Source organism: Lagenorhynchus albirostris, chromosome 15 (genome assembly GCF_949774975.1).
Source record: "Lagenorhynchus albirostris chromosome 15, mLagAlb1.1, whole genome shotgun sequence".
NCBI classification, from domain to species: Eukaryota; Metazoa; Chordata; class Mammalia; order Artiodactyla; family Delphinidae; genus Lagenorhynchus; species Lagenorhynchus albirostris.
In genome coordinates, this window is record NC_083109.1 from 33,334,805 (window position 1) to 33,359,268 (window position 24,464).

At 38.7% G+C, this 24,464-nt stretch overlaps 2 protein-coding genes across 7 annotated transcripts in view; both read right to left on the bottom strand.

The window, feature by feature from the left end:
* Positions 1 to 7,035, bottom strand: part of FERMT1 (FERM domain containing kindlin 1) — a 67,257-nt gene extending 60,222 nt beyond the window's left edge. For 3 of the 6 annotated variants that reach the window (XR_009535176.1, XM_060122701.1, XM_060122698.1), the window contains exons 1-2: positions 6,852 to 7,034; positions 1,801 to 1,969 (exon numbers count right to left, since the gene is read on the bottom strand). Coding sequence is in view for 4 of the 6 variants with exons in the window: in XM_060122701.1 (XP_059978684.1) it covers positions 1,801 to 1,951 (151 nt within the window). In the remaining 2 variants the exon portion in view is untranslated. Of the gene's footprint in view, positions 1 to 1,343; positions 1,392 to 1,800; positions 1,970 to 6,030; positions 6,096 to 6,851 lie in introns of those variants that run through there. The other 3 variants (XM_060122699.1, XM_060122700.1, XM_060122702.1) reach the window with 3 other exon arrangements.
* LOC132506223 (pyridoxal kinase-like) overlaps positions 6,737 to 24,464 on the bottom strand; it is a 50,865-nt gene continuing 33,137 nt past the window's right edge. Inside the window, 1 exon segment of the mRNA XM_060124776.1 lies at positions 6,737 to 7,162. Within this exon segment, the coding sequence (XP_059980759.1) occupies positions 6,737 to 7,162 (426 nt within the window).

The window sequence follows — 24,464 nt, forward strand, 5'->3', positions numbered from 1 at the left end:
GTCAAGTCTCTTGTGTGCAAAACTGAAGCCAACGCTGGTCTTCAGCTCCCACCTCCTCTTACAACCCAAGGTTTCATCATTCTTGGCTTCTTGTCAAAGTCCCTACGGCACGGCAGGTAGGAGACAGACTGAACCTTACCTTCTTTATATTTAAATACTATGGAAGGAAGAGAGACATACAATTTTTGTTCCTGATGAAATACTAAAGTTATCTTCTCCCAAGTCCCTTGGTGCCACAGTCCTTTCTGGGAAGGCCAGGAGCATCACCTCTGTTTAATCAAGATTATTTCTCTAATAGAAATGAATCTTTCCACAAGGGAATATCAACAGCTCCCAATCAAATTCCACGCAGAAGTACTGGGAAGCTGACATTTCACTCTTCTCAGGAATGTCCATCTCTTATTAGCTCCACCATATTCCCAATTTCCAAAGTGTTTACACTGAAATCAGAGCTGAATAGTTTCTCTCTTAATGGTAGCATCAACATTGAATTCTTCCCCTTCTTCAATGCCCCTTGGTATCTAGGTTGAATCTTTCCCCTTTGCCAATGTTAGAGTCAATATTCAATCTTTTATTTTGCTAAATTAAGAGCCACCGGTATTTTTATTTACTTAAAAAATAGTTTCTCCCTCTTTCTTTCTCTCTATTTAAATTAGAAAATGTTTCTCTCAGTGCTGTTAGAAGTATAAATGCTATAACTATTTTGGAAAGTCCTATTTGGTAATTTTTCTCTGAGCTATATACCCATTAGAAATGCGTGTACTATATAGACCAAAAGACAGGTACTATCTGTAAAAGCCCCCAAATGGAAACAATCCAAATATCTATCAACAGGTAAATGGATAAATTGTGGCATAGTCATACAATGGAATATTATACTGCAATGAGAATCAATGAACCCAAACTATATGCAATACCATGGTTAAATCTCACAGACATAATGTGGCAGGAAAGAAAGCAGATGCCTAAGAATTATACTTATATAAGTATAATTCCACTTATATACAGTTTACTGTACAGTTTACTCCTATGGAGTAAGAATTCAGGACAGTGGTTACCCTTGGTGGGGCAGTGGCTGGGAGGGGTTAGGTGCGGGACTTGGGTGGGGGAACAGGTAATGTTCTCTTTCTTGATCTGGGTGGTGGTTATATGACTTTGTGAAAATTCACTGAACTGTACACTTATAATAAGTGCACTTTTCTGTACGTATATGATACTCCAATGAAAGCTTACTTAAAAATACTTTATATCACTAGTGTAAATGATAAGCTAACATCTGTGGTCTTAAGTAGAAGACAAAAAATAAATAAAAAGAAAATAGAACATTATTAAATTCTAGGTACCTCATGTTGGCTCGTGATGTGAAGACTCTGACCCTGAAGACTTCTTTCCTTGTTTTAAACAGGGTGAGTAGCAAATGGTGGACAATGTTAAAAGACATATTGGCACCAGGCCGCCTGCATCTCGGAGCAATCAAGCATTAACAGAGAATCACACAATAATCTAAGGCCCCAGGTGTGGTCTAAAGTCACCATGGAAGGGGTCCTGTTCTTGTGCAGATAGGTTTTTACACCTACTGGGGAGCTTTCGTTTGCCACCAAAGACTCAAATTTTCACATTGGGGGTCAGGGGGTGGTTTGGGCTCCTTCAGGCATTTCTCTTCCTCTTGCAGGCAGGGACCATTACAAGATGGATGATCAAAAAAATTTAGATGGTCAGACAATCCAGTTCAGCCATTTAGTGGTGATGCAACAGAGAGGGTTTCAAATGTAGAGAAACCATAAAGAAGCAGCAACTTACTGATCTGTTCCACTAGCTTGAGCATCACTCCCCCAATGTGCAGGTCTCCAGACACTCTCAGTGTGATATCCTTCTGCTCCTCTTCATTTGGATGGTCAACTTGGATCACGAGCTCCCAAGAAGCAGACGCAAAGTCACTGGATGAGAGCATTGTGGCAAATGCAGGTGTCTTTGCGTAAAAAGGCAGATAGATCAGCAGGAGGGTGGGACTCGCCAAGCAGACCTTGCAGAGCAAACCTTTTTTTCCCCCATTTTAGCCCCCTCTTCAAAAATGCCACAGGGTTCCTGATATTAAATTCAGCATCTTAACTTTAAAGAGAAAAAGTCTTATAAAATTATCTCAGGCCTTCTAAATTTATGTACTTCACTTTTCCACCCTCCCAGGTCCACCTGGCTATTTTCTGTGCCTGCCCAGTGCATCCACCCCTCTCTACTGACTCTTTTTGACCTTCTCTGAACTATTCTAGCAATAGGTAACAAATCATGGCAATCCTTGACACTTAAAAAAAATCAACTTTATTGAAGTATAATTTGTATACAGTAAAATGCATTGAGTCTAAATGTACACTTTGATGTATTTTGTTGTATGCAAATTATACCTCAGTAGAACTGATTTAAAAAAAGGAAATTAAAATCTTTATCTTGGTACTTCCCTGGTGGTGCAGTGGTTAAGACTCAGTGCTCCCAATGCAGAGGGCCAGGGTTCGATCCCTGGTCAGGGAACTAGATCTCACATGCAAGCCACAATGAGTTTGTATGCTACAACTAAGGATCCAGCAAGCTGTAACTAAGGAGCCCTTGAGCCACAACTAAGGAGCCTGCCTGCTACAACTAAGACCCAGCCCAACCAAATAAATAAATATTAAAAAAATTTATCTTTAATGTATATACATATGTATTATTACATTCCTCCCATAAATACTGATGACATCTTCTGGTATGAAAATTCAAAAAATAAAAATAGAGCAAAACCGTTTCTTTTTTAGTCATATAGCGTAGTTTTATCTTAAGCACATAGAGATGCAGGTCATCAGTTATTGCCACATATTTGATTTACTTGAATAACTGTTTTATATCATATAGAGGTTGATAAACAAGTGCATCAATTAAGTTTTTGGACACACCTTTAGCAACAGATTTAAAACAGGAGTGACAGACATACAAACCCACTCTTCAAAGTACAGTTAGGGGTGAGAACTTCAAACCCATAGTGTTCTCCTCGTTGGAGGAACTATGATGAAAGAAGCTAAGCAGTATCAGAACTGAGTGTTGTGGGGGTAATAGGAACACTGGGATCCAAATTGGCAGAACTTAAAAATGTCAGCTCTCTCTTAAATAGACAGCAAATGATACTACCTCTCTTGGCTATCTTAAGATTTAAAATAAAAATCAGTCATTTAAGTGATAACAAGTGTTTTTCATTTTTCCAGGTAAAGACAGCTTATGAGAAATCTATGTTTTCATAAGGCCTGTTTTTGAGAAACATCTGTGCATGCAAACGGCCCAGGAAAGGGCTTCTCTAATGGAAAGTGCACATGAACCCTGAGAACCTTATTAATATGCAGATCCTATTCAGCAGGATCTTATTAACATGCAGGTTCTAGTCAGCAGGTCTGGGGTGGATGTGGAAACCCTGCATTCATAACAAGCTCCAGCTAATGCTGGTCTTCCTCTCACACCCTCAAATTGCAATAGCTACTTGAAAAATTAGCTCCAGGACTCATTTCCTCCCTTCAAACTAACTAGATCACTTATTAAGCCAGGACTATGGTGACCTCTGAGAAGGTCTGCAGAAAGTGGGCATAGAGGGAACGTACCTTAACATAATAAAGGCCATATATGATGAACCCACAGCTAAAATCATACCCAATGGTGAAAAGCTGAAAGTATTTCCCTCTAAGATCAGGAAAAAGACAAGGATGCCCATTCTAGCCACTTTTATACAACATAGTATTGGAAGACCTAGCCACATCAATCAGACAAGATAAAGAAATAAAAGGAAACTAAATTGGAAAGGAAGCAATAAAACTCTCACTGTTTGCAGATGACATGATACTATACATAAAAAATCCTAAAGATGCCACCAGAAAACTACTAGAGCTCATCAATGAATTCAGTAATGTTGCAGACCACAAAATATATATACAGTAATCTGCTGCACTTCTATACACAAACAATGAATTATCAGAGAAATTAAGGAAACAATCGTATTTACCACTACATCAAAAAGAATAGAATACCTAGTAATAAACCAACTTAAGGAGGTAAAAGATCTATACTTGGAAAACTATAAGACACTGAAGAAAGAAATTGAAGACAACAGAAACAGATGGAAAGATATACCATATTCATGGATTAGAAGAATTAATATTGTTAAAATGACCATACTACCCAAGGCAATCTACAGAGTCAATGCAATCTCTATCAAAATAGCAACAGCATTTTTCACAGAACTAGAACAAATAATTTTAAAATTTGTATGGAAACATGAAAGACCCCGAATAGCCAAAATGATCTTGAAAAAGAAGAGAGCTGGAGGAATCATGCTCTCTGACTTCAGACTATACTACAAAGTTACAGTAATTGAAACAGTATGGGACTGGCACAAAAACAGACACATAGATCAATGGAATAGAACAGAGAGCCCAAAAATAAACCCACACACTTGTCAATTAATCCACAACAAGGGAGGCAAGAATATACAATGGAAAAAAACCAGTCTCTTCAATAAGTGGTGCTGGGAAAACTGGACAGCTACATGTAAAAGAATGAAATTAGAACACTATCTAACAACATATACAAAAATAAACTCAAAATGGATTAAAGACCTAAATATAATCAGAAACCATAAAACTCCTAGAAGAAACCATAGGCAGAACACTCCTTGACTTGAATTGTAGCAATATTTTTTTTTGATCTGTCTCCTAAAGCAAATGAAATAAAAGCAAAAATAAACAAATGGGACCTAATTAGACTTAAAAGCTTTTGTATGGCAAAGGAAACCATAAACAAAATGAAAAGACAACCTATGGAATGGGAGAAAATATTTGTAAAAGATGTGAAAGACAAGGGGTTAATTTCCAAAATATACAAACAGCTTATACAGCTCAAGTAAAAAACAAAAGCAAAAACAACACAGCCCATTAAAAAAATGGGCAGAAGACCTAAATAGACATTTCTCCAAAGTAGACATATAGATGGCCAACAGGCACAGGAAAAGATGCTCTACATGTTAATCATCAGGAAAATGCAAATTAAAACCACAGTGAGATATTGCCTCATACCTGTCAGAATGGCTATTATCAAAAAGACTACATATAACAAATGTTGGCAAGGATGTGGAGAAAAGGGAACCCTCCTACACAGTTGGTGGGAATGTAAATTGGTGTAGCCACTGTGGAAAACAGTATGGCGGTTTCTCGAAAAACTAAAAATAGAACTACCACATGACGCAGCAATAACACTCCTGTGTATATATCAGAAACAAAACAAAACAAAACAAAACAACTGAAAACACCAATTAGAAAAGATACATGCACTCCAATGTTCGTAGCAGCATTATTTACAATAGATATGGAAGCAACTTAAGTGTCCATCAACAAATGAGTGGACAAAGAAGATGTGGAATGGAATATTAGCCGTAAAAAAATAATGAAATTTTGCCGTTTGCAACAGCATGGATGGACTTGGAGGGTATTACGCTGAGTGAAATAAGTCAGACAGAGAAATACAAATACTGTACAATATCACTTATATGTGGAATCTAAAAAAATAAAACAAACTAGTGAATATAACAAAAAGGAAACAGACTCACAGATATAGAGAACAAACTAGTGGTTACCAGTGGGGAGAGGAAAGGGGGGAGGGGCAAGACAGGGGTAGGAAATTGAGGTACAAACTATTATGTATAAAATAAATAAGCAGCCAAAACTAACACAACATTGTAAAGCAATTTTACTCCAATAAAAAAAATTAAAAAAAAATAAAATAAGCTACAAGGATATATTGTACAACTCTTAAAACTCTGAGCTAAACTCTCAGTACCTTCACTAAGCATTCCTACTAACATAAATCTTTCCCAGTGAGGACACAATAAAGATAACTCTTTCATAGACAAACTCATAACATGCCATTTAAGTATTTGACTTTAAGATCCTTACAATTTCTAAAATGCTATGATTTGAGGTTTTGTTATTTAAAATGTTTTGTACATAAAGAAAATAACCTTACTTTTAAGGTGACCCTTACTGCTTGTTTCGTGAGCAATCAGACAGATGGTTTTTTCTTTTCCTAACCTGGGCAATCAAAACACTTCTCATTTAGGCAATAAATGGTGATTCCCTTACAACGAAATTCTGGCTAAAATTAGGCAATCTGGTTTCCCCACATTCCTCTCCTATCTTTTCTGCGCCTTTTTGAGCGAACTTCTCACGTTCAGCAAGCTGTTACTTGTTGAGGAAAGCACATCTAAGTTAAAGACAAGAACAAGAGGCAAAGCGCACCACCAGACCTGCCTTCCTCTGGGGAAGCCCAGTTGCCCACTGCCTCGGGTCCTTTATAGAAAACTCAATCAAGAAAGACAGACAGACGCAGGCAAGCAGACAGAGAGAAAGATGGGGGGAAATAGACCCAACGCTTCCCCTGGAAGATCAGTGAGTGGGTCCGAAGGCCTCTGGCCTGTCTTTTGCCAGCTCTGCAGGGTCCTGGGGCCCAGGGGAGTGTGGTGGGTGGGTAAAAACCTGCCCCTACCCCCATAAAGGCCTCTGGCCTGTCTTTTGCCAGCTCTGCAGGGTCTTGGGGCCCAGGGGAGTGTGGTGGGTGGGCATAAACCTGCCACCTACCCCCCCCCCCCGCGGCTGGACGGACAGTTTACTTTGCGCAGCCAGATACGCAAGGACGGAGAAGGTGGTCACAAGCCGAGGACGCGGTTTTTAATTCACCAGCCATTTAAGTGCAAGGGGCTGTAGAAAGGCAGGGGCGGGGGTCTCGGGAACCTTTGGCGCCCATCGCAGCCTCCCCTCCCAGCCTGGTCCCGGCCCCTCGCCACCCACCTCCTTTCCGGAGCCTGCGGCGTGCAGAGTCGCTGCCCCCTGGAGACCCGGCCAGAGGCCACTGCGGCCGAGCCAGGGGCGCGCGGTGGCGGCAGCTGCTCCGCGAGGTTCGGCTGGCGAGGGCTGCGCGCGGACCTGCCACCTAGACAGGCACCCGCCCCCGCCGCCCAGTCTCCGCCCCGCGCGGCCCCCGGGGCAAGGCCGGCCAGCACAGCGGGCAGGCGGCTGCACGCCCAGCCCCCGCCTGCCAGGTCCCGCTGCCCGAGGAGGAGGCGCTCCGCAGACTTCACGGGCAAAGGGTGGTCGCCCGGCTACCGCGCGGCGAGAGGGCGGGGAGAACCCGGCGGAGGCTCAGCCCCGTGCCCCTCTTGCGACCTCTCATCCTGCCCACCCTCCCTTAGACCGCCTCCAGTTTCCCGGTTCCCCGAGGCCCGCCCAGTACTAGCCCGGTGATTAAGGTCCTGCTACTTCCCCGCCCTCAGGGTGTACCAGTCACTCACACCCCGGGGTGCGTCCACGCGCCAGGAGCCCCGGCTTCAGGCGGGAATAACCGCCTCCCCTCTAGAGAGCCTGGAGGACCTGTGGTCGCCAGGTGGAAGAAACAAAAGCGGTTCATCTCTGAGTAAGAGGGTGGTGTAAACCCCTGAGAAGGGTGAGGCACCCCAAACATGCACGATGGAAGACCCTGGGGGAACCCAAGGCCCCGCCCCTCGCGGAAGTCTGGGTGGCTCACCTCACATTCACCACCCAGCGCTCCGCTCACCCTCCTGTGGGATTCATCCGAACAGAGCAGGAAGGGTGGGTGACCTTGGGGAAGTTACACAACCTCTCCAAGCCTCCTTCGCACAAATTACACACTTTTGTTGAGTGTTTACTATGCACCAGGCCTGGGGTTGAGCTTTGAGGATACAATCAGTGGTTATAAAATAGACAGGAAATTATAGTTTTCTCATCTGTAAAATGGGTAAAGGGATGGAATTCCCACCACCAGAACTGCATTCAGTCCATGGAGGAGTTTTATGCAGTATAATAGTCTTTAGCGATTTTTGTCAAGTACATAAGGCTTTTGATAACTTAAATATTAATTTAAGATGTAAAATTTAGAAATGGAATCTTTGTTTTGCTTGGACATTACCATATTCAGCCATTATTATGGTTTTGAAAGTACTTTACATTTAATTTGAAAAGGTCAGTTGAACAACCGTCAGCAAATATGGGATTTTATAATTAAAATGATTAAAAAATTTGAAACTGAATTTCCTAATTTGGTAGAGTTTGTCAACTATAGGAAAGTGGTCAGCTGTCTTGTGATCTGACTTCCCCACATGCCTAATACCGACTGAGCAAATATGCACTTATTTGGGGCAGAAAGTGTCTAAGACTTGCTTTCTGGAGACTGTGCATGGTTGATTAGACCATAGACTGTCTTCAGGATCTTGGATATGATCAGGAAGCAGTAACGGCTTTCTTTACGCCAAATTGTTTTTCCATTTTAGTTGAAAATATCTGGATTGCGCTAAAGAGTTTAACTGGTTTTAAGCTTTCTGCTTGGCCTAAATTCTTTTTTAAGCCTTTTAATGGAAATATTATATATTTATATGCAAGAACACAAATCATAAATATACAGCTGGTGAATTTCACATACTGAACACACCTGTGTTGTAATGAAATTCCGATCAAGAAACAGGACATTGCCAGTCCCCAGAAGCCCCCTAATCCCACCTTTTAGTTACTACCACCCCTCACCAAGAGTAACCATTATCCTGACTTCTAATCCTCAGATGGGTTTTGCTGATGTTTGTACCATACATAAATGGAGTTGGATGATGTATGCTATTTTGTGTCTGGTTTCTTTTGTTCAGCATTATATTTTTTAGTTTCATCCATATCGAATGTCCTAGGCTTTTTTTTTTTTTTTTTACTACCTAGTTATTATTGTGATGCAGGTCCAACTCATCCCCTAAGGTTCTAGTTTAGAAGTGTATTAAAAAGTATATTCTGGACTTCAAAATTTCATACATATATAAACAAGCAATACTCACCGTAATCCCTCTTAAAAAACAAGCAGAATCAACATTTTGAGTCTGTTATTTAATCCATACATACTCATCAAGCAATGAATAAGCTTATTTATTCATTCAGCCACTGTATAACTGTGAGCTAGACACCAAAACAAGTGCTGAGAATGCTCAGATTAGGCACAGACTTTATCTTCGTATCATAATATGATACGAAGGAATACAGAGGAGGGATGTGTACCTCTCCCAGGTGTGTACCTCTCCCAGTTGTGTGGTGTGGTGGGGAGTATGAGAAAAGGCTTCAGAGAGGAGATGGGTTTTGAGATGGAATTGGAAGATTTAGTTGCCTACAATAAACTGTAGTCTCTAGAAAAATGTTTTAAGGTATTTTTTAGTTAGCAGATAGTTATTGTACTTCAAGAGATGTATTTCCTGATCTTAAAAATTTCCATGTTCATGGTGCAAATATTGAAACAATAACTATTATCAGATACTTATATATGGCAAAGCTGGCCTGAGAATCATTACCCTCAATAGGTAAGTTAGTCATGTTTGCATTATCATGTGGGATATGAGTGTGTAACAGAAAAGAACAAACCTGAAATGTACATGATAGCCCATTCTCAAGGCTCTGCCTCCCTTTAAAGATATAACACTTCTCATTCATGTAGAGATAAAATGTTGTGGAACAGAGGTTTACAGGAACCTTGTTGGAGGTTTACAGGAACATGGTGACCTGACTTACATGGATAGCTGCAAGCACAAAGGATTCCAGCACCAAGAAGTTTGAAACAACCAGCCACACTGCTCCTCTTTTACTGTAAAAAAAAGCCTGAATTCTAACTCCAGGAAGATGGTTCTTTGGGACACTAGTATACCATCTTCTTAGTCTGCTGGATTTCTAAGTAAATTCGCTATTCCTTGCACCAATAGCTTGTTTCTCGATTTATTGGCCTGTCATATGGCGAGCAGTATGAGCTTGGTAATAAGTACATTGGAGTGGATGAGAGATGTGTCCATGTTCTTAATCGCTGAACAGAAAAGGGAAATACAGCAGTAGAGGGCCTTTGACCATCCTGGCTACTTCAACCTGTGAAGCACAAGTGACTTTCTTCCTCTAACACCTTTCTACTTCCACCACATGAGCCCTCAAAGTTTAAACAATTCTTTATAATTAACTTAGAGAGAATGAGAAAGCTGCTAGAAGGAGAAAAGAGGTGTTTTTTCTGGATTGATGCTTTTATTTGACAAAACAAATAGGCCGTTACCCAATGTAAACTTCTGTGTTGTGCATTCAGCTTATAAACATTCTGCAAGTCTGGCAACTAAGAAATGACAAGAGTCACCGAAAATGTATTTTTGTTTGCACTGAGTCCTTGGGACTCAGCAGTTGTGTTCACGTTTGTGGACAACACATTCTATTGAGTGCAAAGAAGCAGAATGTGCCTATTATAGCTACACCCTCCTTTCCAGCTGTACAAATAATGAGCACTTTCTATGCCCAGGCAAGTTCTAAAATGTTCTCCCTGACAGGGTAAAGAGGTGTGTCTTGATGTATCGACAGGCACTGGATGAAGAAGTGTGAGGAAGAGCAAAGGAGGCCTTGCTCCCTGCTGTTGAGAGTGAGAGGAGCAAGAAAGATGGTGCCTCCCTCCCTCCCTTCCCCTCCTTCTTTCTTTCTTCTTCCTTCCTTAGCATCCATCTCAATCAAAGGGTACAAAAGAATATACACTGATAATTAAGTGTTCGTCCTCTTCTGATAATGAAGTTCCCTTCCCCGGAGAAAACTGTTACTATTTCCTCTTGAACCTTCCAGAGATAGTCTTTGTGCATAGACTATTTAACTTTTATATGGTAGTATTCTATACATATATTTTTCTGTGTTTTGTTTTCTCACTTTAAAATATCTTAGTTACCATAGTGGACATCATTCATATTCATGGCTGTCTACCACCTTTGGAAAGTCCTCTTTACATATTTGTAGAAATTCTTATGTTATTATTTCAGTCTAGAAATCGGAGCTCAAATTCTCAACCTCCCTTGCGGCTAGGGCACAGGCCTATGACCTACACCCTTTCGCTCAGGCACACATAGACATAACTTTAATTTGGAAGTGAGTGAGATGCAAAGACAAGATGTACCTGAGGTTTCCATCTGATAATCATAGGCAAGAATCATTGATGGATTATAAAATGAGTAAAAGTATGTTGAGAAACAGGATATTTGTAGTCTCAGAATATCTCCCTACAAAGTATTTGTCAATTACATAGGGAAAGATACATGGTAACTTCAGAGTAGAGAAAACTGGCAGTTATCACCTTAATCAAGTGATCAAAATGAACATCATCTGTAATAATGCATATTGACCTCACACACCTGAGAAGACACAGCATCACTTCTGTAGTATTCTTGCCCAAAATATACAACCTCAATTTAATCATGAGAAAATGTCAAACCCAAATTGGAAGATAGTTTATGAAATAAGTAGTTAATATTCTTCAGAAGTGAGAATGAGAGACAGAAAAACTGAGAGACTGTGTCAGATCAGAGGAGACTCAAGTGACAACTAAATGCCATGTGCGATCCTGGATTTAGTCCTGGAATGGAGAGCGGACATCGGTGGGGAAGGCCTGTGAAATGTGAACAGGGCAGTAGGTTAGTTAATAGTATTATTTCAATACTAATTTCCTGGTTTCCATAAGTGTATTGTGGTTATGTACAAGGGTAGACAAGTTCTCTGTGTACCATTTTTGCAACTTTACTATAAGTCTAAAATTATTCAAAGTGAGGAGGAGGAGGAAGGTGGTGGCAGGAGCATGCTCTGACCCTGAAGCAACTAACTAAGAGGATAAGGAGGGTTCAGGGTTCTGGATTCAGCTATGACCTCCAGTGAGCAGGGGGAGAAAAGTCCATGTACAGATGGTTGTTTGTTGTAACCCAGAGTTTTCAAACTGGCTTGAGGTTTGGAGCCCATGTCTGGTATTTTTACCCCGGCAGTGAATTTATAGCATGATGGTTCAGGACTTAAAAACTGACAAATTTGGGTTCACCTGTTGGTACTGCTGACAGAACAGATCAGAGGGCTTGGGCATGTTTTAATCTGGATCTCTGACGAAACTGAGATCTGTCTGATCTCAGTTTCTGGTTCTGTAAAATGGGAGTAATTATACCCATCTCGTAAGGTGCTGTGAAATGAGAGAATGTTCCTGAAGCACAGAGCACAGAGCCTGAAACATGGAAAATGTTCAATAACTTTATTTATTACTAGAGTAATAAGTAAATAAGAAAGAGTGGGGGTGTTCTCTGGGAAAGAGGAGGAATTGGAGACTTTGAGGCTGTTGCATTTCATCCCAGTGAGGTAAGACTGTGCTCACCTCTCCTCCTTTCTTGCTCAGAGGTAAGGGACCAAAGAAGGGGAGGAACTGTCACTTAGGTGAACCCGTAGGAATTTATTAACTTTTTCAGACTGCACCACAGGGAAAATGTGACAGTTTACACCCAGGTTAGCAGGAAAAGGTTCACAGTGAGCTCTTTCCAAATCCCAATGCAGGTGTAAGGTGGTCTAGAAATATTGGAATGATTTCTGTCCTGCTTTCTTGTAATATATGTTCAATAAACACTAGCTATTATTATAGTAGCAGGTATGATTTTGAAAAATCCAGAATGCTGAGTGTGAGAACGGTCATGGTCCTTTATTTTTCTAAATATAACTTCATATTTCGATTTTTGGTTAAAAATAGTTGATTGAAAACTCATACTTATCTTTCCTTCCTATTGACTCCCTGCTAAAATTATAGTATAGGAATAAAAAGGTATAAACCTACAATGACAAAGGTTAACAGGAGAAAGGCCATCAGCCAATAAGAGATTTCAAGATTTCCTAGAAGATAGAAAATTGAAGACAAAATGGTTAGTAATGAAGCAGAGTAGTGAAATCCATAGTCTAGGAGTGAAAATGGGAATGTAACTGAGGCTTTCCAGAATATTCTCAGAGAAACTCAAGTCCTGGAAATATCAGGTGTGACAGACAGTGGATATGAAATGTGTTGTCAAAAACAAGGGAATGAATAGAAAGTCTCTATAAAGAATAGTCAGTCCCCTCACTGTCACATTCAGGGTGAATATATGGCTGCCAGATCTCCACCCTGCGGGCCCAAATCCAGAGGGCTCTGGTCCTTAGAAGTTAAATGTTTCCGGGATTCCCTGGTGGTGCAGTGATTAAGAATCCACCTGCCAATGCAGCGGACACAGGTTCGAGCCCTGCTCCGGGAAGATCTCACATGAAGTGGAGCAACTAAGCCCATGCGCCACAACTACTGAGCCTGCGTTCTAGAGCCTGCGAGACACAACTACTGAGCCCGAGTGCCACAACTACTGAAGCCTGCGCACCTAGAGCCTGTGCTCTGCAACAAGAGAAACCACCCAATGAGAAGCCCGCGCACCACAGCGAAGAGGAGCTCCCGCTCGCCGCAACTAGAGAAAAGCCCGCGTGCAGCAACAAAGACCCAAGGCAGCCAAAACTAAAATAAATAAATTTATTAAAAAAAAAAAAGTTAAATGTTTCCTTTGAAAACGTTACTTGGTATTAAGGCCAACTCCCCACTCAATTACCCTAAATCAAAGCGTATCAGTGAAACCTCCCAAATAGATCAAAAAAGCTATATCCTCATTCTCAAATGCTATCAAACATTTAAGGAAATCCCCCAATATAAGAGAGAAACAAACTTTTAAAAATCCTTATTTTATTTTATTTATTTTTTCCAGTTTTATTGAAATAATTGACATGAGAAAATTTAACACAAAAAAATGAGTAAAAGGATAAGAAACCTAGAGGGTCAATACAAGAGAAGAGCAAAAATACAGTGAGGTAAATTATCACAGAAATAATGTGAGAAACTGCCCAGAAATGTGGAACATGAACCTCCAGTTTAAAGAGTTTACTGGATACCCATCAAATAAATAAGAGATAGCTATACCAAAGTACAGCATTATGAAATGAAGATCACTGTGGAAATATTAAAAACCTAAAAGCTTTTAGGAAGAAAAAACAGCTTATCTACAAAAGAACCCAAATGAACACTCTATACCCAGTCAGACCATCAATCAAATATGTTTCAGACATGCTGGGACTAAGAAAATTTAATTCTCACAAAACCTGTCTTAGAAACATTCTCAAAATGAGCTCTAGAAAACAAGGAAGTGAATCAACAGAGAGGAAGACCTAGGATGCAGGAAACAGTAGATCCAATCCAGAAAAGCAAAGGAGAATTGACTGCCCTGGGAGGAGTTCTCTGGGGCAAAAGAAGACATCGTAGAATATCTGATGTTATGAGAAATTCGGAAAAAGATTTGGGATATGGTAAAGAAAAGTAGGGCAAAAAAAAAATAAACTCATTTAGAAAATTCAGGAAAGTAAATGGACATGAAAAAGGAAATATAACTTTTTCAATTTAAAAAATTAACCTATAAACAAAGCAAATAAGACTTAATTATAGTTATGAAACAGAATGTAAACATTGTCAGTGTGATATAATAAGAAAGATATTTGGTCTTTATCCGGTTCCTGACACACAGGAAACCCTTGGAATTAAAACCCTTGGAATTTCCTGAGTGATAAGGGTGACAGGAGTGTCTTTCATTGTAACTGGTGGCTCTTGGCAGGGCCCTGGATAGCCTCAGGCTGGGGGCTGCTTGCCAGAAAGACCAGGCCTTGATTAAAATCTTGGAACTTTCAGTACTACCCTCTAATCATTAGGAGCCGGAGTTTGAGTTAATCACTAACTGCCACAATCATGCCTATGTATTGAAACCTCCATAAAAACCCTTCAGTGATGGGTTTTGGAGAACTTCTGAATTGGTGAACACATCCACATGCTAGGAGGGTGGTGCACCCCAATTCCACAGGGACAGAGGCCCCTGCACTTGCCATCCTCTGGACCTCATGCTCCGTACTTCTTTATCTGCCTGTTCATTTGTATCCTTTCTTATTAACTGAAGTAGTAAGTACAGCGTTTTTTCTGAGTTCTGTGAGTCATTCTAGCAAATTATTGGGCACTGAGGGAGGGGGATTGTGGGAACCCATGACTTTGTAACCAAGTCAGACAGAGTACAGGTAACTTGGGGATGCAATTCTTGGAACTGGCATCTGAAGTGAGGGCAGTCTTGTGGGACTGAGTTCTTAAACCTGTGAGGTCTGCTGCTACTCCAGGTGGCCAGTGTCAAAATTGTACTGACTTGAAGAACACCCAATTTATGTCAGAGAATTTAGAGAATCGGTTGGGGTAAAAACCCTCCAGTCAACATCAACAATGCAAAAATAAATGCACAGGTGACAGAATTTGAGGGTGGAAGAAAGAAAGAATAGATGAAGGCAAATGTTAGAGGTGCTAAAAGCCTCATGTTACATTGTGGGATGCCAGAGATATGGTTGATAAGCAAGTAATCAAGGTTTTAGTATATTACTTGAAGTAACAAAAGTAACCAAGAGAAGAACTAAAATAAAAATAAGTCTAAATATAACTGTATTGGGAGGTGGGAGTTTTATAAGAGAACTTAATACTCATCTATTACACGTGGAAGTCCACAGATGATGTCTAAAATTGGTAAATTGAAAATTAGTAGTAGAAACATATTATATACAGTTGATTCTTATTATTCATGGGAATTATGTTCTATAAAGTTGCCATGAACACTGAATTAGCCAATAACGAACCATTGCTCCTAGGGAAAATATGTGCAGACACACACACACACACACACACACACGTACATATCTCACATAGATCATAATCTTAAATTTAAAAACAACTCATCCTTGTAGATCCTATTTTTAAAAATTTTCTGAAGTTCAGAAGTGTTAAGTGACTAACCCTAGGCTGCTCCACTAATAGATGCCAGAGTTAAGATTCATACTACATCCAAGTGACCCCAGAGCTGGAGCTTTTTGCAGGACACTGCACTGCCCACTGATCTCCATCCTCTTGTCATCTCTGTAGTGGAAGAAATTTTCACATATTGAAGTACGGGGAAATCATTCTGGCTTATAAATGATTTAGCTTAAACTTTATGCTAAACTATCGATAAAACAGCCTGTTTGTGGTCTACCAAACATCTGCTTTAATCATTAAAGGGTGCATTGATTAGAAGAATGTCCATATTAAAAATAAAGATTAAATGCCTCCTTTCCTGGGATGGCAGTGCTGGTATTCCTTCGATGATAAGACGCCCTTCCCAGGTGCCAAGGACTTATTGACTCGCTGTGTATGTGCTGTGCTGATCTGTTTAGTTTTGAAACCTTGAAAGAATGTATGCCTGACTTGTTTGATGTTCTTTGTTCTGACAAGATGTAAAAGTGCTGAAAACCATGCTTCTCCAGAGTGGTTTCTCAGAGTTATTGGAGAGGTTATCTCCCCAACTATTGTCCTCAATTTGGGCCAAATAAAACACTTTTCTATTCCTATTATAGATTGTTTATTGATTATTTCCAATGACATTGCTTGGCATAGCCCATAGCATGTCAGAGAAACCCACCTGAAATCGCCTGGAGTCTACTTTGGACCAGCGCTTGGTACAAAGAACGGGCCCCGTGAGCCCCTCCAGCTTCACAGCACCTTTCAGGTGCTTCAGTGAGTTTTTCCTGATATCTGGGTCTCCTTGCATTAAGTGACAGTCCATGAATTTTATTTGAGCTGTTTGTTATCTTAAGACTTGGAGTCTTAAGATAACAAACCAGTACATTTCCTAGTGGAAGGAACCTAGGGGAAAGTTACTAGGCAGAGAACCTAGAGGGAATTTCTAGGCAGGAAAAGCCTAGAAGGAACTTTGGAGTGAACTGAGTTGGCTGACCTCTTTTTAAAAAGTGACATATTGGAAATATTTGTCCTTTATAGTAAAATGAAACTATAAAAAACAAAACTAAGGGCGGGAAATTGTGCTTTTAATGCCTACCAGCTCCTGGACAGGAAGCCACCCACTGGAACTCCAGTTAGGTTCATGTACAATTGGTACAGAGCTAATACTTGCAAGTACTTATCTAGCCCTACAATGGCCAGGATGGGACACTTTTGAAATTCCAAAACTGTTTTTTTGTGTGCACAGTTAGAATAAGCTGCCTTGATAAAACATCTTTTTAAAATTCTGACCCTGAGAGAACAAAAGCACTCCTAGGAGAATATTGGAAATTATAACTCTTATCATGTCCTTGAAATGTAAACATAGCCCACATTGCCTGAGACTACAGCCCTGGCTCAATTAGTAGAACCTAAAACTTAAAAAAAAAAAAAAAGGGAAAAGAGGCCTTTTAAAACTCAAGCAGGAAAACTATGAGATCTCTGTGTCTAGCTGGATGTATGTATGTCTGTGTGCACATTATAAATATGATGTTTCTACCTCCAGATGATATAAAATTAATTTTAAAAGAGCTCTACTAGTTGACTTAAATATTAGCACTTACAGATCAATATTTCTTTTCTTTTTTTTTTTTTTTTTTGGCCGCTCTGCGCAGCATGTGGGATCTTATTTCCCCAGCCAGGGATCGAACCCATGCCCCCTGCAGTGGAGCATGGTGGCCTAACCACTGGACTGTCAGGGAATTCCCAAATCAAATATTTCTTTTTATTTTTTATTTTTAAAACTTTTATTAGGGTATAGTTGCTTTACAATGTTGTGTTAGTTTCTGTTGTACAGCGAAATGAATCAGCTATATGTATACATATAACCCCTCTTTTTTGGATTTCCTTCCCATTTAGGTCACCAGAGAGCACTGAGTAGAGTTCCCTGTGCTATACAGTAGGTTCTCATTAGTTATGTATTTTATGCTTAGTATCAATAGTGGATATATGTCAATCCCAATCTCCCAATTCATCCCACCCCCTTTTCCCCCTTGGTGTCCATACATTTATTTCATACATGTGTCTCTATTTCTGCTTTGCAAATAGGTTCATATGTACCATTTTTCTAGATTCCACATATATGCATTAATATAGGATATTTGATTTTCTCTTTCTGACTTATTTCACTCTGTATGAAAGTCTCTAGGTCCATCCATTTCTCTGCAAATGGCACAATTTCTTTCATTTTTATGGCTGAGTAACATTCCATTGTATATGTACCATACCTTCTTTAGCCATTCCTCTGCTGATGGATGTTTAGGTGGCTTCCATGTCCTGGCTATTGTAAATAGAGCTGCAATGAACATTGGTTTGTGTGTATCTTCAGGAATTATGATTTTCTCTGGGTATATGCCCAGGAGTGGGATTGCTGGCTCCTACGGTAGTTCTATTTTTAGTTTTTTAAGGAACCTCCATACTGTTCTCCATAGTGGCTGTTATCAATTTACATTCCCACCAACAGTCTGGGAGGGTTCCCTTTTCTCCACACCATCCCCAGCACTTACTGTTTGTAGTTTTTTTTTTTTTACATCTTTATTGGAGTATAATTGCTTTACAATGGTGTGTTTGTTTCTGCTTTATTTTTTTTATTTTTTATTTTTTTAAGACAAATATGATTGAAGCACTTTCCATCTAGTATTTTCTATTTTAACATCTTTATTGGGGTAAAATTGCTTTACAATCGTGTGTTAGTTTCTGCTTTATAACAAAGGGAATCAGTTATACATATACATATGTTCCCATATCTCTTCCCTCTTGCGTCTCCCTCCCTCCCACCCTCCCTATCCCACCACTCTAGGTGGTCACAGAGCACTGAGCTGATCTCCCTGTGCTTTGCAGCTGCTTCCCACTATCTATCTATTTTACGTTTGGTAGTGTATATATGTCCATGCCACTGTCTCACTTTCTCACAGCTTAACCTTCCCCCTCCCCATATCCTCAAGTCCATTCTCTAGTAGGTCTGTGTCTTTATTCCTGTCTTACCCCTAGGTTCTTCATGACATTTTTTTTCCTTAGATTCCATATATATGTGTTAGCATACGGTATTTGTCTTTCTCTTTCTGACTTACTTCACTCTGTATGACAGACTCTAGGTCCATCCACCTCACTATAAATAACTCAATTTTGTTTCTTTTCATGGCTGAGTAATATTCCATTGTATATATGTGCCACATCTTCTTTATCCATTCATCCGATGATGGACACTTAGGTTGTTTCCATCTCCTGGCTATTGTAAATAGAGCTGCAATGAACATTTTGCTACATGACTCTTTTTGAATTTTGGTTTTCTCAGGGTATATGCCCAGTAGTGGGATTGCTGTTTCATATGGTAGTTCTAGTTGTAGTTTTTTAAGGAACCTCCACACTGTTCTCCATAGTGGCTCTATCAATTTACATACCCGCCAACAGTCCAGGAGGGTTCCCTTTTCTCCACACCATCTCCAGCACTTACTGTTTGTAGTTTTTTTGATGATGTTCATGCTGACTGGTGTGAGGTGATACCTCATTGTAGTTTTGATTTTCATTTCTCTAATAATTAATGATGTTGAGCATCTTTTCACATGTTTGTTGGCCATCTGTATGTCTTCTTTGGAGAAATGTCTGTTTAGGTCTTTAGCCCATTTTTGGATTGGGTTGTTTGTTTTTTTGATATTGAGCTGCATGAGCTGTTTGTATATTTTGGATCTTAATCCCTTGTCAGTTGCTTTGTTTGCAAATATTTTCTCCCATTCCAGGGTTGTCTTTTTGTCCTGTTTGTGGTTTTCTTTGCTATGAAAAAGCTTTTAAGTTTAATTAGGTCTCATTTGTTTATTTTTGTTTTAATTTGCATTACTCTAGGAGGTAGGTCAAAAAAGATCTTGCTGTGATTTATGTCATAGAGTGTTCTGCCTATATTTTCCTCTAAGAGTTTTATAGTGTCCAGTCATATTTAGGTCTTTAATCCATTTTGAGTTTACTTTTGTGTATGGTGTTAGGGAGTGTTCTAATTCTATTCTTTTACATGTATCTGTCCAGTTTTCCCAGCATCACTTATTGAAGAGACTGTCTTTACTCCATTGTCTATTCTTGCCTCCTTTGTCATAGATTAGGTGACCATAGGTGAGTGGATTTATCTCTGGGCTTTCTATCCTGTTCCATTGATCTACCTTTCTGTTTTTGTGCCAGTACCATATTGTCTTGATTACTGTGGCTTTGTAATATAGTCTGAAGTCAGGGAGCCTGATTCCTGCAGCTCTGTTTTTCTTTCTCAAGATTGCCTTGGCTATTCGAGGTCTTTTGTGTTTCCATACAAATTGTAAAAAATTTTTTTTCTAATTCTGAGAAAGATGCTATTGGTAATTTGATAGGTATTGCATTGAATCTGTAGATTGCTTTGGGTAGTATAGTCATTTTGACAATATTGATTCTTCTAATCCAAGAACATGGTATATCTCTCCATCTGTTTGTGTTGTCTTTGATTTCTTTCAACAGTATCTTATAGTTTTCTGAGTACAGGTCTTTTCCTTCCTTTGGTAGGTTTATTCCTAGATATTTTATTCTTTTTGTCACAATGGTAAATAGGAGTGTTTCCTTAATTTCTCTTTCTGATATTTCATTGTTAGTGTATATGAATGGAAGAGATTTCTGTGCATTAATTTGGTTTCCTGAAACCTTACTAAATTCACTGATTAGTTCTAATAGTTTTCTGGAGGCATCTTTAGGATTCTCTGTGTATAGTATCATGTTATCTGCAAACAGTGACAGTTTTACTTCTTCTTTTCCAATTTGTTTTCCTTTTATTTCTTTTTCTTCTCTGATTGCCATGGCGAGGACTACCAAAACTATGTTGAATAACAGTAGTGAACGTGGACATCCTTGTCTTGTTCCTGATCTTAGAGGGTATGGTTTTAGTTTTTCACCATTCAGAATGATGTTTGCTGTGGGTTTGTCGTATATGACCTTTATTATTTTGAGGTAGGTTCCCTGTGTGCCCACTTTCTGGAGGGTTGTTTTTATTTTTTTAACATAAATGGGTGTTGAATTTTGTCAATAGCTTTTCTGCATCGATTGAGATGATCATATGGGTTTTATTCTTTAATTTGTTAATATGGTGTGTCACATTGATTGATTTGTGCATTTTCAAGAATCCTTGCATCCCTTGGATTAGTCTCATTTGATTATGGTGTATGATTCTTTTAATGTGTTGTTGGATTCTGTTTCCTAGTATTTTGTTGAGGATTTTTGCGTGTAAGTTCATCAGTGATATTCGTCTATAATGTTTTATTTTTGTAGTATCATTGTCTGGTTTTGGTGTCACGGTGATGGTGGCCTTGTAGAATGAGCTTGGGAGTGTTCCTTCCTCTGCAATGTTTTAGGAGAGTTTGAGAAGTATCAGTGTTAGCTCTTCTCTAAAAGTTTGATAGAATTCACCTGTGAAGCCACCTGGTCCTGGACTTTTGTTTGTTGGAAGATTTTTAATCACAGTTTCAATTTCATTACTTATGATTGATCTGTTTATATTTTCTGTTTCTTCCTGGTTCAGTCTTAGAAGGTGGTACTTTTCTAAGAAATTGTCCATTTCTTTCATGTTTTTCATTTTATTGGTGTATAGTTTCTTATAATAGTCTCTTATGATCCTTTATATTTCTGTGGTGTCAATTGTAATTTCTCCTTTTTCATTTCTAACTTGATTGATTTGAGTCCTCACCTCTTTTTTTCTTGATGAGTCTGGATACAGGTTTTTCAGTTTTGTTTATCTTCTCAAAGAACAAGCTTTTAGTTTCATTGATCTTTGCTATTGTTTTCTTCATTTCTATTTCACTTATTTCTGCTCTGATTTTTATGATTTCTTTCCTTCTACTAACTTTGGGTTTTCTTTGTTCTTCTTTTTCTAGTTGCTTTAGGTGTAAGGTTAGGTTGTTTATATGAGATTTTTTCTTGTTTCTTGAGATAGAATTGTATGGCTATAAACTTCCTTCTTAGAACTGCTTTTGCTACATCCCATAGGTTTGGGTCATCGTGTACTCATTGTCATTTTCTTCTAGGTATTTTTTTATTTCCTTTTTGATTTCTTCAGTGATCTTGGTTATTTAGTAGCATATTGTTTAGCCTCCATGTGTTTGTGATTTTTACAGTTTTTTTTGTAATTGATTTCTAATCTCATAACATCGTGGTCAGTAAAGATGCTTGATACAATTTCAATTTTCTTAAATTTACCGAGGCTTGATTTGTGACCCAAGATGTGATCTATCCTGGAGAATGTTTCACGTGCACTTGAGAAGAAACTGTATTCTGCCACTTTTGGGTGGAATGTTCTATAAATATCAATTAAACCTATCTGGTCTATTATGTCACTTAAAGCTTGAGTTTCCTTATTAATTTTCTGTCTGGATAATCTATCCATTGGTGTAAGTGTACTGTTAAAGTCCCCCACTATTATTGTGTTACTCTTGATTTCACCTTTTATGGCTGTTAACATTTGTCTTATGTATTGTGGTGCTCCTATGTTAGGTGTATAAATATTTATAATTGTTATGTCCTCTTCTTGGATTGATCCCTTGATCATTATGTAGTGTCCTTCCTTGTCTCTTGTAACAGACTTTATTTTAAAGTCTATTTTGTCTGATATGAGTATTGCTACTGCAGCTTTCTTTTGCTTTCCATTTGCATGGAATATCTTTTCCCATCCCCTCACTTTCAGTCTGCATGTGTCCCTAGGTCTGAAGTGGGTCTCTTGTAGACAGCATATTTATGGGTCTTGTTTTTGTATCCATTCAGCCAGTCTGTATCTTTGGGTTGGAGCATTTAGTCCATTTACATTTAAGGTAATTATCAATATGTATGTTCCTATTACCATTTTCTTAATTGTTTTGGGTTTGTTTTTGAAGGTCTTTTTCTTCTATTGTGTTTCTCGCCTAGAGAAGTTCCTTTAGCATTTGTTGTAAAGCTGGTCTGGTGGTGCTGAAATCTCTTAGCTTTTGCTTGTCTGAAAAGCTTTTGATTTCTCTGTTGAATCTGAGTGATATCCTTGCTGGGTAGATTAATGTTGCTTGTAGTTTTTCCCTTTCATCACTTTAAATATAACCTGCAACTCCCTTCTGGCCTGCAGGGTTTCTGCTGAAAAATCAGCTGATAACCTTATGGGAATTCCTTTGTATGTTAATTTTTGTTTTCCCTTGTTGCTTTTAATATTTTTTCTTTGTATTTAATTTTTGATAATTTGGTTAATATATGTCTTGGTGTGTTTCTCCTTGGGTTTATCTTGTATGAGACTCTATGTGTTTCTTGGACTTGATTGACTATTTCCTTTCCCCTCTTAGGGAAGTTTTTGACTATAATCTCTTCAAATATTTTCTCAGACCATTTTTCTTTCTCTTCCTCTTCTGGGACCCCTATAATTTGAATGTTGGTGAGCTTAATGTTGTCCCAGAGGTCTCTGAAACTCTCCTCATTTCTTTTTATTCCTTTTTCTTTATTCTGCTCTGTGGCAGTTATTTCCACAATTCTATCTTCCAGCTCACTTATTTATTCTTCTGCCTCAGTTATTCTGCTATTGATTCCTTCTAGTGTATTTTCATTTCACTTATGGTGTTGTTCATCACTGTTTTTTCTTTAGTTCTTCTGGGTCCTTGTTAAACATTTCTTGTATTTTCTTGATCTGTGCCTCCATTCTATTTCTGAGATTTTGGATAATCTTTACTATCATTACTCTGAATTCTTTTTTAGGTAGATTACCTATTTCTTCTTCATTTATTTGGTCTTGTGGATTTTTACCTTTTTCCTTCATCTGTGACATATTTTTCTACTGTCTCATTTTTGTTGATGGGTGGAGCTGTGTTCCTGTTTTGCTGGTAGTTCGGCTTGAGGCTTCCTGCACTGGAGCTTGTAGGCTGTTGGGTGGAGTCAGGTCTTGGTGCTGAGATGAGGACCTCTGGGAGAGCTCACACCAATTTGTATTCCCAGGTGCCTGAAGTTCTCTGTTAGTCTATTGTCTTGGACTTGGCGCTCCCACCACAGGGGCTCAGACCTGACCCTTGGCCTGGGAACCAAGACCCCACAGGTTGCATGGCATGGCAAGTAAAAAACAAACAGAAAACAGACAAAGACCAATGCAAATAATAAAAACAAAACCGAACAAACACACAAACAAAAAAAGAAAAGAAAACAAACAGACAAATAAAACCCAAAACAAATTAGAAAAACAAATCCAAGCAAACAAAAAGCAAAGCAACAAGCAAACAACAACAACAAGAAAAAAAAAATCACAAGGAAAGCATAAAACCAGAAGACACCCAAACAAACAAGAGAGTTCAAAACCAATAATAAAAACAAAACTAACATAAACAGAAAACAAAAAATAAAAGAAAATAAAAGAAAAGCTAAGAGAACAAAAGACAAACACACAAAAATGACAAAAACAAAAATAAAAAAAGAAATAATAAAAGAACATAAAAGCAAAAGAAAATAAAAAACACAATGAAAGAAAACAACACAAAAATATCCAAAGAACAAACCAACAGAAAACCAAAACAACAACAACAAAAAAATAAAAAACAGACAACAAAAAAGAACAGAACAATAACAAAGAATAAAATATAAAATAAAATTAGAAAAGTTAAAAATATATTAGAAAAAATGAAAATGAAACAACAAAACAAAACACAACAACAGCAAAAAAAATAAATTAATTAATTTTAAACAATTCCCTGGTACCTCCACTATGAGTG